This window comes from Aptenodytes forsteri, unplaced genomic scaffold (genome assembly GCF_000699145.1).
Source record: "Aptenodytes forsteri isolate BGI_AS27 unplaced genomic scaffold, ASM69914v1 Scaffold198, whole genome shotgun sequence".
NCBI classification, from domain to species: Eukaryota; Metazoa; Chordata; class Aves; order Sphenisciformes; family Spheniscidae; genus Aptenodytes; species Aptenodytes forsteri.
Window position 1 is genome coordinate 360,443 of NW_008795697.1, and position 17,979 is coordinate 378,421.

The following is a 17,979-nucleotide window of genomic DNA, read 5'->3' on the forward strand; positions in this document are numbered from 1 at the left end:
TCGGTAGGGGGGGGAGGGGTAGGGGACAGAATATCACTGCCAGAAAACAGGCAGATATATTAAAGATTTTTTTATTCTATTTGATACTCAAGTTGCATGACAACAGGTGGGTGGTGAGGAATAAACACTATTAAATGTCTACAGATTTAGTTACTAAGGTTTTGGTCTTTCATAAGAATACTCACCCAACAATTTAGACAAATTATCCTTTTCTCCCAGGTGGTCTATTACATTAACATAGTTAAGAGTCACTAAGAGCATGGAAGAGATGGTAATAAGGCAGGCTATGAACAGACCACTGCAGCGCCAGGAATAAGACTTACTGGCCTAAAATGTCGTCCTTGCTGTCCCCATCTCAAAACCAAGGACTTGAAGCTGTCTCCACATCAAGCCCAGGCCACTGACCAGCCTGCATAGGGATCTTTCACTTCTCATTCTGACTCTACTCCCTTTCATATAAATAAATATTAATTGGAACAGAAATTGAACTCGTGTCTCACCTTCCCAGTGAGTGCCCTAACATCTGACATGCAGTTCTCTACCCCTGCTCCTGCATTAAATCATTATTCAAAGTTGGGTAATTCAAAAAAGGAAAGACCTAAAATATCTGACAGTTTGCTCATTAAGGCATGTGAGCTCAAAGCTATTTTGGGTGTGTTGTTCCTTTCTCTGATGAAGTTACAGTGAATCCACTTCTTCTCTACACATACAGACTGATTTTGGTTAATATATATCTTGCTGCAATGCTGTAGCAGAACCCCCCTGACCATCCATGTTTTAAAATATTCTGAAGCTGATGAAGTTCAGGTCTGTCTGGGTCTGAAGGAAGACCTTGGCAGGCCATAGAGACCACCCCAGATGAATGCTGGTGAGCACCCACATGGTGGAACCAAAGGCAGCAGGAGCAGGGGCACTGCGTGGGCTGACAGCACCCAGCTCTCACTGGGGACCTGACCCAAGACCTCCCAATCTTTTGTGCTCTCCTTGGATCTCCAGTGATCCTTCTCAAGCACAAATGTTCTCCCTCAGCTTTATTTCTTCCTACCTTCACAGTTTAGGGCTTATGTGAACTTTCACAAGCTGATGAGCAGTGACAGTGCCCACTAGGTAAAATCAAGGTCCGTTATCTCTCCTCTGACAGTGATCAGCACACACAATTCAGAGAAGGTGCAAACATATCTATGCTAATAAAACCGGGTAATTATTTCCTAGTGCTCCCAAGTTCCCTGTATTTATTTAAAGGAACTGCTACCTGGCAGTAGATTCTCTCCCTGTTTATGCAAATGTATCTTTTACATTTCTGCCAATTCCATAGCAATTATTCCAACATATTACTCATTAATTCCCATAAACACATTCAGTATTATCTTTTTGCTAGGTTTGAATCTGTTACATTCTCATTCTCCTGTATACACTAAGCAGTCTATTGCAATAAACTGCCTAGAGCTCTTCAGTACCTCTGCAGAAGCAGCTTTCCCAGATCTCCAATCATTTTCATCATTAATTTGTATATCTTTCCTATATTTGAATATTTCTTTTATAGTTTCCTCCTGCCCCAGGTTGAACCAGGATTAACATAGCACTTCAGGTAAAAGTCACCATTGCAGTACTGGTTCTCACTCCATTCCTTCTGCTTAATGTTTTGTTTCTATGTCTGTCCACAATGACATACAGGAAAAATTGAATTTGCAACACAATTAGGTGAATGATTAAAAGTATTCCCTCTAGTGGATTATTTAAAATTAATTTCATCTGCAGCTACATTGCTTATTTGTCTAGCGCAAGTTGCTTTCTCTCACAATAGTCCAGCTTTCACTAATCTAAATATCTATTTTTAACCTTCAGTATTTACAATTCCAATTCTCTAATTTCCACCTCTTTGCATCCTGATTAATCAGCTATCTTTTTAAGTAAACAGTTTGAGGAAATCTGCGAAATATCATTATAAATATGGAGGTTTTCCTAACAGAGGCCATTAGTGGCCTAAAGAGGATACCTCCACCAGCAGGTTCCTACCATCTGATGGAAACCGTTTCCATCAGTAATGCCGGCAGCCTGGACCAGCAGACTTTACTGAAAGTCACCAAGTGCCCTAGGGCACGCCAGGATGCATGCCACACGTTCAAAACAAACTAGATGAGACTCTCTTTCCTGCAATACATACTTAAACAGTGGAACTTATTGCTACAAGGTGCTGTGGAAGCTAAAAGATTGGAGAAGTTCAAGAAAGGGTTGAAATTCATGAGGGAAAACAATAATCTATTAAGGACTCTCAGATGGAAAGACACCATTTCTGGCTGAGAAAATCCTTGAGACACAAATTGCTGAAGGTTAGAAGCACATACTGGGGAAGGACTGCTACCAATATGCCCTTTTCTCATTTTTCAAGGCATTTGGTACTGGCCTGAGTACTTCTTTTAGGGACGGCACCATCCCATCTTTGACAGAGGTGTGAGACCCCTCATGGGCTTCCTTGGGAAGCAGGGAGCATCTAAGGGGGGAAAAAAAAAAAAAAGGAGAGAAAACAAGTGATCTCTGGGAGACTTCTCTCTGGGTGATAAAGAGCTCAAAAATGAAGAAATAGGGAAGTCCAACAGAGCATCCACTGCTCCTGAGATGTACAAGGATGTCCTTGTTCCATCTCCTGAGATGTCCAAGGCATGCTCAGCAGCAGGACTGGCTCCACGGGTGGAGACAGCCTCAGCTGGCACCAGCATCCCCTGCAAACCTCCCGCTTCCCAGTGCTGGGGCTGCTGGCAGGGACATGGCACTGGGGATGGGATGATGTGTGAGAAGGAGCTTTTGCCTGGCCCAGCACGGCTCTTGCTGTGATCGAGTGCTCAATGATACTCTTTTCCCCAGAAATCAGATTTGGACTTTGCACTAACAGTTTTCAAAAACCTGGTCACATCGACTTCCATGCTTCATCTATAAATGGGTGACACTTTTGTTTTCAGAAGTGATTTTAAAAGACTGTTCACATTTCGCTGTCTTCTCCAGTTCTCATCACCTACCAACTCTGCAGACCTATGACAAGCCATGCACTTAAACTTTTTAATGATATTAATCTAATTATGCTGAAACATGCAGTTTTCTTCCATGGAAAAGAATAAAACTTGAAGGACACACATTTTAGAGTCCTTGGTACGTCCTGCGGCTTATTGCAGAATACAGGTCACCCCCTTGCATCGAGGGGTGGGAGGTAAAGTGAGGATGGCTATCAATTTACAAAGCTAACCATAAAAATATTTTCTTTCCTTTGGAGATGCAAGTCCCTATAATGCAAGACTGACAACCTCTTCTATTTTAATACACTCACTGCCAAGGTAATAAATGCACATGGGCTGATTTTTTCAGAAGGGCATTTTCATCTGCTCTGAGGCATATGTTGAATGACTTACTGGCTTTAACTCACTTTCCCAGCAAAGAGATTTTCCTCACCGCAGGCAACATTGCTTTGTCCCTCACAAAAGGTCAAGCTGTAAGCAAGCAGATAAGCTTACTTTGCAGAGACTGGTTTTAGATGTATTAAACCACAGGATCAGCACCTTGATAACCCACTCTACAGACCGTAAGATTACACCTACGTCCATTTTATAAGCTGATTTCTGATGTCAACCGCCCTTCTGTACCTTTTGATAGCTTGCACGTGTATTTCTGCATTTAATTTTCTCCAGAGTGCCTGCAGCTATGGGGAGGTGTGGAATCACAAAGGCATTTCAGGTGATACTCACGACCACCACTGGAGCAGGGATCATCTCTCCTCTCGACTCTTTCCACTCTGTAGGTTTTTCTCACGAGGCACCACAAATTAACACACCAGCTACAGGCAGGTTTCGAGCCTGCCACCCAGGCAGTCAGTTCCAACATCTTCATCGGCATAACCACACTGTACTTTCATTATCTCCACTAAGCATTTGGTATTTGGATTTTTCCTCCCCTTGCATGTTTCTAGCTTCCATTTTTTTCCAACCCAATCAGCATTTTATTTGGTCTACAGGTTATAACAAATCCTATCCTCATTTACATCATTCCTGTAGTCTCCAATGTTTGCGACTTCACCCACTTTAGGATTATCTCCAAATTTAACATCTTTACACATCCTGAGTAAACACTCTGCAAAAAAATTAAAACAACTCACAGAGCTAAAAAAAAAAAGATAAATAAAGCAGGACCTGAAAACATCACAAATGCTTAAATCCCTTATTAATCATTAATACATACGAGACCAAAATCACTAATATGTAACAGACCTGATATAATTCCAATAACTTGACAGCTAATTATCATTAAAAGCAGAGTAATACAACACAGTGAAGTACAGAAAGGACAATGACGTCCTGAAAACAAGCTGATCAAAAGCCTCTGAATAAATAACCGACTTTGAATTGGGTCTACATGAGGTAGCACTAGTAACCTCCCCCTTCCCACCCAGCACATTCAGCATTACTCCTAAAGCCCACTGGGTTCTCCTCCACACCGCAGCAGCCTTTTAAAGTGCACAACTGTAAGACAGGTGAAACACAAGCTAGCCCTGGGGCATGCTTTGTTGTACACAATATGGGTATCAAGGTCAGTGTAGAAGCGCTGGAAAAACTTAAAAATAGTGTTTGCATGGGTTGCTTTTTTGATTTTTAAACACCGTACCCTAGGCTTAAATGCCCTGATCATCCCATGAGCTCTCGGACAGCTACCCGTCACTCAGTCAAAACCTGACAAAAGCAAGGAGCTCAGAAAAACCCAGCACTGCCCAGCGGTCCATCGAAGTCCCTTAAAGAAAAGAGGCTGTGTAAGCTGTTACATGCTGGGCTGCTGGGTGGAGAAACAACTTTACCCTCTTAGAATGACACCTCTTTGACGTCTTACCTCGTGCTCTTTCCCACTTCCCTATTCCAGTTCCAATTTTCACCATTTTACTGATTCAAGAACTAATAACACATAAATTACTGGCAGTGAATTTTTTTTGGTGTCCGGGGCCAAATCTACTTTTAAAAGCACAGCAGAGGATGCAGTCTGAAATTACTGAATCTACTGAAGAAATCATAACTACCTGAAGTAACATGATCCTAGATTTGAAAATGAAGGAAACATTCATCAATAATGCAATAATTGTGCAACATTAGAAAGCATACAGGAATTTCTAAACGATGCATATTGTCCATGCATTTTGAGAAAAAAACATACTTAAAAGAGTGACAACATCTACTTATACTCTTCAACGCCACATTATCATATCAGACCAGTATCTTACAATCTTAATGAAATCTAAAACAATGTTTTTGAGATAGAAAAGGTCAAAGCCTTGAAATTCTCATAATAAATGGATAGAAAGTTGCAAAAAAGTCATAGGCAAGTATTTGAATTTAGACAGGCATATAATATTAAAAAGACCCAAGAGACGCAGTAGAAAGAGGGTAGTCGAACAATCATTACTGTAGTTTGACTGGGGAGAAACACAAGCAAGCAAATAAAGGACAATTTTTCTTCATTAAAAAATGAAAAAAACACTCCATTCTAGCTACTTTAAATTTCTGGTCTATGTCTGGTATGTTTGATACTTTCCCCAGTTCATTAATTATTTGATTTAAACTATTTATCATCCAGATTTACTTGCCTAAGTAACTTGCATATAATTATTAACTAATTTGATTAGAGCACAATCCTTCAGATGTCAGCTATTTAACCACATGTCTTGGATACACGCACTGCGAGTATGTTGTTTATTTATACCCTGGAAAAACGTGACGACTGCATCAGCCTCACTTAATCTGTCCTTGACTTCCATTATTCAGCTCTATTAATGCCAACAATTTCAGTTTGCAGAAGAGAATGATTTTCTTCTCTGCTAAAAACTGTTGTATCAAATAATAATTTTACTTAAAGCAGTAATTCTGACTTGAACTCCATCTAAGCTTTGCTGCCTAAGACGAGCAAGACCTTTCCTCAGGACAAACCATAATCCAGGCTGGCACTGCACTGGGCTTGGTGCTCTCTTACGTGACATTATCAAGGCTGAAAGCATGAGCAACAAAGCCTCCTCTCTGTCCAACAGAATACAGAGTTCATGCAATTGTCAGAAGCCATAAGTGGATAAATCACCAAATACATACATACATATATATGTATATATGCACACACACATCTACAGAAGCAGAATAAACAGCAGAAATGCTGTTCAAGCTGACTCAATACGCATGACTTGGCTACTCTTGGTCATTACCCAAAGACATCAACAAAACCCAAAGGGCTTCTCACCTGTGGCAAGTGTAACTGGAGCCCCTCGCTGGGAATGGGCTGTCGAGATGGGGTCTGGTCCAGCTGCATGTTAAACAAGGATGCCAGGGCCGACTGAGCAGCCCGAGCTTTTGCCAGCTTTTTATTCCTTCCCGAGCCTTCAAAAGTCTGACCATCCACTGCCACAGCCATGACAAAGTTTTTGGCATGGCTCTCCCCACTCTCCGAGAGAAACTCGTACTTCAGCCCTGGCCGCAGCTCGTTGAGGATCATGACGGGGTTCTTCCCGCTGGCAGAGGGGTAGGGTGATGGTGCAGGAAGAGGCGACTGGGAAAGGCTGCTGGCTATGGCAGACGATGGCAAACCATAGTCTCCGCTAGAGCTAAAGGATCCATCCCCATTGGACCCTAGGTAAAAGGAAGCATCGGAAGGGACTGGCGTTTCAAACCCATTGAAAAGGGTGTCGGGGAAGTCCGCTTGGTCGGAGGTGAAGTCCGTATTGACGGACAGAGTCCTCCCCATTGCCAGGTGGGCTTCCGAGGCGTTTGGAAACTGGACAAAAGACCGCAGAGCCTTCTCGGCAGCATGAAGCTTGGCTTTCTTTTTCGTTGGGCCAGACCCCTCAAACACCTGCCCATTGACTTCAACTGCCATCACAAACATGGGGGCATGGACCGGCCCCGTCTGGGAGAGGAGTTTGTACTGTAAACCAGGTTTAATCTCATTAAGCTGCATCAGGGCATTCTTTGGCAGAACAGGGCCGGGCGTTTTCTTCCTCTTCTTCAGGCGAAATTTGGAGTGGCCATTGTTGCCCTCCTCCAAAGGACGCTTTCTGCTGCTGCTGCCTCCGCCATTGGAGAGCTGCGTGCCCTCCCCAGCGCCTTGCCCACCGCCGTCCTTGGGGGGAACGTTGTCCACGTTGCGGTTTTCTTTAACATCAGTGCTGCTCGAACCTGCGGTGCCCAGAAAGAGTAACTTACAATGCCTTCGTTGCAGGATCTTGTAAATGCAAAATTTATAGATTCCTTTATCTCTCTTTGTAACTGGTTAAGTGATGTGTGCTCACAGGTTAAGTGTTTTGCAATACAATCAGAGATGATAATAATAATGCAATACAACCTCTGGATAATTCAAGAAATAACACACTCAGGAAAGATTTTCAAACTACACATTTGATACAATAATATAGTAATAAAACACTGCAGCTTTTTTTTTTTTTTCATTTAAATCATGCTGGAACAAAACTTTTACTCATAAGTTACGTTTGGCCTGAAAAATGCTTTAAACCAGAAATATAAGTTATTGCAGTATATGCCTATAAAACAAAGAACTACCATTAGTAAAATAAAAATGGATGCTTAAGAGCAGTACTAGGAGATGGATATTTAATTCTACTTTATTCTTATTTTATTCATGTTACATTTTTTTCCTCAGTGATTTTAGTTGCTCAAATTGAGAGATGACATAAATAAAACCATGAAAAATTAGGCAGTTCTTTAGTAGGCACCTTGACTGAAGAGTGTTTGAATGCTTTTGTTTCTCTTTAGCTATTCCATATTATCCGAATTAAATTCTTTTTTATGCTTTTCCTAGATGTTCATTTCACCTCACCCCAATTTGCTCAGGAACTACAGCTGCCTGCTGTGCCAGCATGACCACAAGACTACTTTATATATTTCCACACAGCCTTCTATTAAGAAGCCTTATATTTGTCATTTACAAGCTATTTTGTAATTCCTTGCAAAGTAAGAAAACTGCTGTCACAGAGTTACAAACCCAAAAATCATGATAAAGATCCTCTCTTAAGACTATGCAGAATACAAGAAGTGTGACAAAAGCTGCGCAATCACAGTGATGATATTTTAAGGGGCGGGGGGGAAGGCATTGCAATATTAATTTAATGACTTATTTTCTAAAGTAGAAAGTTGGGGGTAATGATACATCAGAGGTATATTTAAAGAATTATATTTGCTATAACTGCAAAGACCTCATTTTTACCCTGATAAAGAAACTAAGGAAATTAATTATTTGTGCTTTATATTGGCATTTGTGAATGGAAAGGCAAATTTAGTAGGTCAAGTATTTCTAACTCTTCTGTTCCAAAACTTAAAAATATCTATATTACAACTACACTGATACTAGGTGATAAATATTAATTGAAATGATAGCAAACCAAGGTGGAAGCTCCCTTTCACAGTGACAAATTTCAGCCACGCTTTAAGTCTTCCCTAAGAATCCCCTACCATGCACACATCACTTCGCCCAGGTTACAAAGCTGATGGAACGGTTACTAAATTTTCATTTATAACATCCTCCAGCAAAAGCTCGATAGGTTACTCCTTTCGGTGCTCGAAGAGAAAAAAGAAGAAGAAAAAAAAAAAGATCAAAAGAAAAAGCCAAAGTAGGAACACATTTTGTTACATCACAGTAGCACAACAAAGAATTTCACAGTACTGAACATTAAATTTCAGTCAATTAAATTCAGTCAAGAATAAAAACCTAAATATTCTGAAGCATTTCATTGCTAGAAATCTGCTAAATTTAATAAAGTATCTCTTGTAACGTTCAGCCACAAATTATATTACCTGCAGAATGTGTGCTATAGGGCCACAACTGTCAATACACAGTGTTCATGCATATATATTCTTTTTTTATATATATATATATATATATGGTGAAGGAATCTAAGGACAATAGAGTGAAGTTTTAAATCTTTCCTTACAGTGAGTTTCTTACCTGAAGCTGTAATCTCCAAAAATTAAATCTCATCTAAAACACCATTTCTGGAACGTTGCTCTTACTAGCGGCACCAGGAATTTGCTATCAACAAATATGACTTTTAGGCTAAACAGAAATAATTTAGTTAACACTAATTAACGGCCTCTGTTTTTATCTATCTTTTTATATGAAGACTACTACCAGTGCCTGTGGAAACCACAGAAGGAAAATACAAGTTGAGTAGACTCCAGCTGAACATACGAAAAAAGAACTTTTGCATGTAAGTACGGCAGCTGGAGGAACTCCTTAATCCATCTCATGACACAGGTAGGGGAAACGATGCCCTGACAGAGAGGGGGAACTTGTAGGAAGCAGGAAAGAAACTTGCATGCTTACCTTGTCTCAATAAGAAGGGAAGAAAACTACTCCTTGCCTGAGAGCTACTAGGCTTGTTAGCTTTGGAGAGCCTGCAGGGTGGAAGAAACTAGGAGAGAAAGCAAGCAGGGAGCTAGCAGCCTGAGTCAAACCCAGAGACCACGAAAGTAGGCAAGTTTCTACATCGTGGAGGTGATCCAAACCCAAGCCTTGCACGCAATGGAAAGAAAAAGACTTTCCATGCAAACCAGAAGGACCCGGGTTTGTTTCAACCCACAGAGTCACTGGACTGCAAGAAAGAGCAACTGCTTCTCAGGCTGTGGGTGAAGATGTGCTTTCAGTCCTTTTCTTTAGCCTGTCCTGCCCAGCAGTGGTGAGGTCCTCTAATTACCTCAGGGCTGGAGAAGAGCTGCCAGATTAGTCAAAAAGTAAGATTAGCTATCACCACCTGTTAAAGTCAGAAAAGTCATCTCCTTTAATCTTGTCCATATTCAGACACAGAGTAACTCCTCCAGCCCAGCCTCTCCCTGCTGTTCAGAAACAGCTCTCCCTCTTCCAGGCATCTCACCTTATTAGAGAAGTTAAGAATGGCCTTACTAGCTCATCCTCACCTCGCCCAGCTCCCCACCTGTGACAGGGCCACCAGCAGACCCCAAGAGAGGCTATCAAACCAGAGCAAGGACACAGCAGCCCTTCCCCAGGGCAACCTCTCAGCCTGCAGGGAGCTGCAGCTGTGGGCTGTCCCAGAGAAATTTTTCTAATTGCTTTTCAAGACCCCATAAACCCTTGGTATCCACAATGTCCTGGACAATGCGTTTCACAATTTCATTACACATAGCATGAAAACATCTCCCATTGCTTGCTTTGAACCCCCATCTGCTAGTCTCACTTAATGCATCTATTGTTTTCTATTTGCTATTTTTTCAATTTGATGATTCAAATATTAAACACCCTGTGCTGCGCATGATTTTACAGAGATCTCTAGTATTTCAACCTTGTCATCCCTCCTCTACACCACAGGGCTCTAACTCTCCCTTGTCCTGAGGTCATCCTCTTCTTCTCAGAGCAGCTCCTTATTTCCCCTGCATGCTTTCTGACATGGGAGGAGCAGACCCACAGCTGGATGCACTGTGTATTTGCTCTTCTTGCTCTATTCTGCAGTCTTTTTCATTCTCATAATATGCTGTTTTAGAGACAGTAAGACTTTGGGGAGTCTCTCACTCATTCCAAAGAGAGTGGGGGAGGGCATCTTCACCCCCCGAAAACTCTGGCTGATTCAGGATCCCATCATAGCTCAGGCTGGGAGCATCAGTACTCAAAAGGAGCAAAATTTTGTTGCTTTAAAGCAGAGGTCATGGCAGACGTGGACCACCACTCCATGCCGAATCCTAGATTTTAAATATACTTTCAAGTCTATGCGTTTTCCAGTCTTTAAATAAGTTTTCAAGGAATGAATGCTTTAGAGAGCCCTTTGAGATCAATCACAGCTGCTGTGTGTTCAACACTTTAAAGTAGCATTAATACAGATATAAACACTTGATAATGGGATCTTGTTTTCTTAAACATTACTACCCATGATTTAAGAACAAGACATTTTTCATAAGACTAGCTTATTTTCTAGTCACTAAAAATAGTTGGCAGCTTTGACTAGAGATTTGACTGACGTCTGTGGAAGCAGCCTTAGTAAAAATCATAGCTGACAGTATCACACGCCAACAACTTCAGTGGAAGAAAAGTCCTGCCCCTGAAATCTTGTTTGAGAGGCTTACAAACCCAAGAGCACTCAAAGAAGGAAAGAGGCACAGGAAATTTTCATGCCAGTAAAGAAAGAAATCTTCCCTCCGAGTGTGTTCATTTATTTTTGGTTTTATTCCCTGTAATTAAAAAGTGTCTGTAATTAAGATACTTCATCCATTGGGGAACTTCCATTACCTGCTTGCTGAGAGACAACACTCTCCCTGCTCTGTCTGATCTGGAGCACACTTAATTAAATTTAGATGACTCTTAGCTGAACCAAAAGATGTTTCTAGCTACCCCTTATACTGCTGCTCTCATTTACTGGCCTGGGGAAATTCTAAATAAGTCATTTTTTCATAAAAAACAGGCAGAAAAAAACATGTGATCTCTTCTGAGCATCTTTTTAGAAAAAAAAGGGGATAAATGATCAAAGAGACAGGTCAGGACAGCCACATACTAGCGTCCCAAGTGTTCTGCAAAATGCCCCACTTGCCCCTTGCCCGTAAGGTAATTGATAAGAACAGGCAACAGGGTGAATTTACACCTAGCAAATTATTTATTTCTACTGTATTGATGCTTCTGCAGGGCTCTCTGTAGGGATTTGATGCTGAGATAATCTGCAGATGGACTTCTGGCACAGACTCCTGGGACGTTCAGAGTGCTGCAGACGTATCCCCGATGCAAAGCAACAGAAAACCAAATAAAAACATTCTAAAAAAAAAAATTTTTCCCCAAATCTCTTGTAACATCTTCTCTATGTTCAATGGATAAAGGAGGAAGACCTTAAAACCTGAAGTCTGAAACATTGTATTTTCTCAGGGATATTAAAGTAACCTCCTCACTGTCTTACATTTCAGCTGAACCAATACAATTTTAATTCTGGCTTCTGCAGAGCAATTCTAGTTATGTAACTGCAAGCTACAAATATTGCATATGCCCACCTTCCTTTCCTGTAAGATACTTCCCCAAAAAGGAGTTACATAAAATAATAAAAAATTTAATAGGCAACTTCTGCTATCGCACTTCACAATCTTAAGAGATATAAAAATACAGAATGATAAAAAATTAAAAAAAAAAATCTTTGCACGAATCAAGGTGAAGAACTTAAGAATTTGAACTTTGATTTCTCCCCCCCAAATCTGATGATTTAACATTTCAAATTCATGATGAAAGGAGTTACATAAAATAATAAAAAATTTAATAGGCAACTTCTGCTATCGCACTTCACAATCTTAAGAGATATAAAAATACAGAATGATAAAAAATTAAAAAAAAAAATCTTTGCACGAATCAAGGTGAAGAACTTAAGAATTTGAACTTTGATTTCTCCCCCCCAAATCTGATGATTTAACATTTCAAATTCATGATGTTTGTGTGGGCATACAGACGCAGGAAGGTCTTCTTGCAACTTCTATTAACTGGGCTCATCCAAGTAGACATTGTTATCTGTAGCTTCCTTTCAAAAACATGGTACAGACGACATCTCAAAACATACTTCTGGGAGGCAACTGTGGTTACACAAATGCATACCCGACACCTATAACAACTCCATGGAGTCAACCTCCTGATAAGACAGAAAGTTCAGTGAATGGTTTCCCATATTGATGCACTAACACAAAAAAAAATCCCAGAAGCAGACAAAAATTGAGTATTTTGCTTAAGGACACTTACAGAATGCCCCTGTAAAGAGATGATATTTTCTCCAGCTCAGGAAGACACCTTTTATTCATGCTCAGATATACTCCTCATTGAGATAAGGGGATGTTTTATCCGAAAAGTTATCTTATGTGAATTATCCAATTACAGCTCTTACTTTTTTTTGAAGTCCACCTCAGAGAGACCACTTTTAGAAATAGCTAAAGCATCCACCTGAAGTAATTTTGTATATACCAAGGAAAAGAAAGTGTTAGCAAGCATATTGCAATTGAGTTCACTGTTTCAGTCAAAGAAAAAAGATGCATTCTAGTCCAGATAATACTTTTAGGGGGTTTTTTTGAGGTGGTGGTATGGTGGGTTTTTGTTTTGTGGTGGTGGTGGTGGTGTTTTTTCTTTTTTTTTTTTTAATTAACACAATAATATAACTACTTTATCTCCCAATAAAAATGTTCTGTAACTCCTTCGAACTGAACTACAACTCTTCTGCTCCGAAGGCTCCTACACTGCTGGGCTTTGCCAGCTTTGCCAGAGATGCACCGTTTAGCCATTGTCACTTAGGGGAAAAATAAGCACATCTGTTATTACATCATATACAATTATTTACAGTCAGGCACAGCACATCAGCATAGCAGCAACAGAACATTTCTCTCATTCACAAAAAAAGATAGTTGAAAGGCCAATAATAGTAAAAATATTTTTATAACATTTTAATGAGAACACTTCTCCACAGGTTATCAGATCTTAATTATACCACAGAGTTAGCAACCTCGCAGCACTTTGCCAGTGTATGCATCAAGATGATCACTATATTTGACTATTTTTGTGCTTAAACGCACTTTAATAATTCAGCAACTCAGGGTTGGAACAATCAGCATCTAATGAGAATAATCAGCTATGCAAGACCTGCAGGGATCTCTTCTAGCTCCTCCTTTTGCTTTTCCTTCCTCCATTTCTGCTTTCCCTCATTTATTTTATACTCTTCAACTCCATCTCCTTTGTCTTACCCCCCTCTTCTGACTGGTCCCTAACCCTTGGCATCGGCACTACCCTCCCTCTTTTCTTCATTGCTCGTTCAAAACAGGAAAATATTTTGTTTGATTAGTAAGTTGTTGGAAGAAAAATGAGACAAGGTATAACTAGACTAGCATATAACCATGTGGTTTTTAAACAGTTTTAATGCAAAAGCTCTGATTCACTCTTCTATACCGTATTTTAAAACATACAAAGAAATAATTTTAATTTATGCTTCCGAAGTTTCTTCGCAGTCATCCCTGTGCTTGTGAGAAAAAGTCACCTTCAGAAATGATTATTACTGTGTAAATAAGCACATCTTTCTTACTCATGTTTTCTTCATCGTCTACATCCATTGTGAAATACTTTTGCTGGTTTCTTGGCTGGCGAAGACTGCTTCTGTCTGGAAAACAAAGAGTGGGATATTTAAGCTTTAAGGTACCAACATACAAGGTAAAGCATTAAATCTCCTTTAAAAGCAGCAGCCTAGGCATGGGCTTTGCTTTGGGCTGTCCATGGTTTTTGCTCAATTTTCACATAGTATTTCCCCAAAGTGCCTATTTCTGTAGCTGAGGTGCACTCTGCAGAATTGCAAATTCAACAAGGTTTGCAAGAATTTGGGGTTTTGTATGATGAACTACAATATTTTTTATCTGAAAGAGTATGTAAACAACTTTATCTCATTTTATCTCATTTTTTTTTTAAACTCCAAAATAATGTCAAATCCACTCTGCAGGTTACCACACAGACAATTCAAGCAGTCAAAACACTGAAGATGCAGTTTTTTACCCAGCACCAAACTGATGAATGTCTGTTTGGTTTGGTTAAATCCTGACCCAAGATCGCTCCTAAAACTGGGATGATCATCAACAACCAAAAGATGTAGCCCCATATCAAGCGAAGGTCAGAGTGGGTAATGTATCCCTCTCTCCTACACGTGGATTATGCCACAAGTGCTCCAACAGTGAGCACTGAACCCCAAAATGACACAGGGACTTATACTTAACAAAAGATCCATTATTACAGTGAGGAAAAAGTAGTGGAGCATTCATGGGCTTCGAATTCTTACACCGGAGTGGATCAAACCACGGAAATTTGTCTTGTACTTGCCAATCTTTTCTGTGTCTGCCTCTTAGTTTTTCTGAAGCATTAACAACCAAGCACTGCACTTTCTACGTTCTGCATTGCAATATTTTTTATTTTTTTTTATATAATGCATTCATTTTCTGCTGATTCTTTACCACAATTAAATGTTTGGAAAGTACCTGAAGAGAGTAAAGTCCAGTACAAATGCAAAACCATTCTGTGATAATCTAGTCTTGTGTAACATCTGTAAAGTTTGATTCCTTTTGCTGACAATCAGATTAAATTAAGATTGAAGTCCTACTTTTAAGTGCATCTTTGATCCTACTCCAAAACTGTTATGAATAGTCCACAGAAATCACAGGACAAAATGTCAACCTTCTTTTGTTATTTCCAATAATACAGTTATTTCCCAGCAGAGTTTCAGTCTTTGACTTAGCTTACTTTTACCATAGACTGTATCAATTCTAATTATCCATGGATATTTTACTTACACTGTACATATCTGAGAAGTTAAAAACTGCATGGATAATTTCAGGTAAGTGTTCAGGATACTGAGGACTCAGCAGAACAAGCGATACCCGATTCAGCCCGAGGCTGTGGTCACATATGCCAGATCAAATGAGGGAACTGATTCTCACCACTGGTACATTGTTACTGGTACCAGTAAAAATACCTGGGTGCTGTGGCTGGGAAGAAGAGAGGCACGGTGATGTCTTAAGAGGATACTGCCAGGAACGGTAACGCCTTGTGAAACCAAGGGCTGAGGCTGCAGCTGGAACAGATAGGGAAAACGGGGTGGGAAGCAGAGGTCGTTTGTGCCTTCAAAAGCATGGGAACACTGGAAGGTAGGTGGCATAAAAGATGATGCTTGGTTTCACGCTGCTGTATGGGCTGGCACAATTCACAGCACTAAAGTATTTGCTCTATTATATTACGTGTTGCCCTCCCCTCAGTGAGGACACACACCTGTGTCTCTCATCCAATGTCAAATATTTAGGAACTTCAATGCTTTGGGACTTCTTTAAGTGTCAGCACTGATGGAAATCAGACAGAGTCAAAAATTATCAAGAAGAGGAACCATATAAACCAACATGGTCACTTGATAAGGTTGACACAATAAAATCACGACTCATTTTAACACAGCCAAATGCTTGCTCCGTAACAATGAATTTGTTCCATCTCTCTTCCCACCTCTTGTGGGAAAATCTAGCTTTAATTCTACTGTACATTAAAACTGTAGTCAGCTTTAGCTAATAAACAAAAGGCAGAACTTTGCACTGATGTTGTTCTTAATGCACAGATTGCATACTCTAGTAATCCAAGTGCATAATACGTAATTACCAAGTTTTGCAAAAAGAAACTAGCCATTCCACCCCTATTTATTATTTTAGTAGACACTTCATGCAAAGCATGCAAAAACATGGTGCAAATCCAGAGTCCAGGTCTAAATGCCAAACATAGTGAACTGCATTGTTCTGTTTTGTTCTTTTTTAAGTCAATTTGGTTTTATCTTTGCTAACATAAGAAGAAAAAAAAAAAACCACAAAAATGTCCATCCAAGAATGAAAGATATGTAGGGATACAGAAACAAATGATACAGCTAATTGCTCAACAGTAATATAACCCACAGGGATGATGCACATGCAGTCCTCCTCCAGCACTGCAGCCAGAAAAGCATCACTAATCACCCCATAGTCCAAACAGCTGGCTGAACCATCGATCTACTGATCAACACACTCAAACTTCATCGCTGATCTGCCAGGAGATGACTTCAGAACAAGGTAACTGCATGACTTGCCCAGAGAAACTGTCACTTCAAAAACAGGTTTTTGTAAGACTGCAACCACTGGCACATAGGTGATTAAAATGTAAATGTTAAACGTGTGTATCAGAAACATCAAGAAACTTGTAGTCCAAAAATAAATATCAGATACTGAGAAATGAAGAATGATGTTAAAATATACATATGGATGTGTAAGTCTGCAACTTTAACACCCATGCTAAATATTGTTATTCAGTAATTTAAAACAATGAAATCTGTTTATCCTCAACTAAACAAATCCTCAGCACACTACTATTTGCAATCTTCACAGCTTACTTTTCACAGCAGGAGCTAAGCAGCCCTTACTAAAAATGTAAAATGTGCCTTTAGCAATCATTACACTAATTAATACTATGCCTCTAATAGTAGAATGAGAAAGAAATATATATCTATGTTTGTCACCATTTCACACACTGTTTCAAAAACAAAGCCCACATGCCTGCAGATATCCTGAATTTCCTACCACCGCTGCAAAACATTTATGATCATCCCAGTTTGTGACCTGAACGAGTATCTTTGCTCAGGCAAGACAATTCCTTTTCACTCCCCAACCCTGTCTGGAGAAGACACCGATTTAAGTAACTAGGAGGATTCTGCATAAACAGGGAGAAGAGGCAGTGACAAAAGATGCAAAAACACACTTCTGAGCATGATGAAGCTGTTTGGATTCCCCACTACCCAGACAGCATAAACTCAAGCAGATCGTAAAAATATGACAAGTAAGACAAGCAATAAAACTCCCCGCTAATTTTGTCACCAGCAGCGCAGAATTACAAGGGGCCCAGAGCTAAAATACTTGACCCACACATACTACTTCTCCTGAGACTCCCAGGAACACCTAAAACAAATCACGGAATTTCCACAACTTTTTTTTTTTTTTTTTTTTAATCCAAAGACTATGTACAAAATGACTATGTGAACTCCATGTTACATGCATCAAAGCTTTAGGTAAACTGTGGGTTTCAGAGTGGCAATCTCTCTTCTGTGCCCCTGTCATCATTCACCTTGTGTACTACAACCTCTCCACTGGTCTGTAACAAATCCTGTTTTCCAGGTAATATGCGCATATTCAAAGAGCTTCTTAGACCATCACTTCCAGCCTGGGTACACGTACATGCACTCATCTTCTATGCAGCAGGTTGCTCTCCTTCCTCCATCCCTTTCACTTCGCAGAAATTTTGTGTGGTTCTTCACACCCAGCCCAGCTCCATCACCACTCCCATACAGCTGTAAGACCCATTTGAACTTCATGCCACAGAGACATCAGCCATGACTGTCCCATCAGGCTTTCGTGTGAGCACTATCACACCAGGAATGAGCTCCCTGTAAGTACCCAGAAA

General features: G+C 40.1%; 1 protein-coding gene across 1 annotated transcript in view; it reads right to left on the reverse strand.

The window, feature by feature from the left end:
- ADARB1 (adenosine deaminase, RNA specific B1) overlaps positions 1-17,979 on the reverse strand; it is a 61,272-nt gene that overhangs the window by 31,126 nt on the left and 12,167 nt on the right. The window contains exons 2-3 of the mRNA XM_009283134.2: positions 14,060-14,134; positions 6,256-7,187 (exon numbers count right to left, since the gene is read on the reverse strand). Coding sequence (XP_009281409.1) covers positions 6,256-7,187; positions 14,060-14,087 — 960 coding nt within the window. The 5' untranslated portion in view covers positions 14,088-14,134. The remainder of the gene's footprint in view (positions 1-6,255; positions 7,188-14,059; positions 14,135-17,979) is intronic.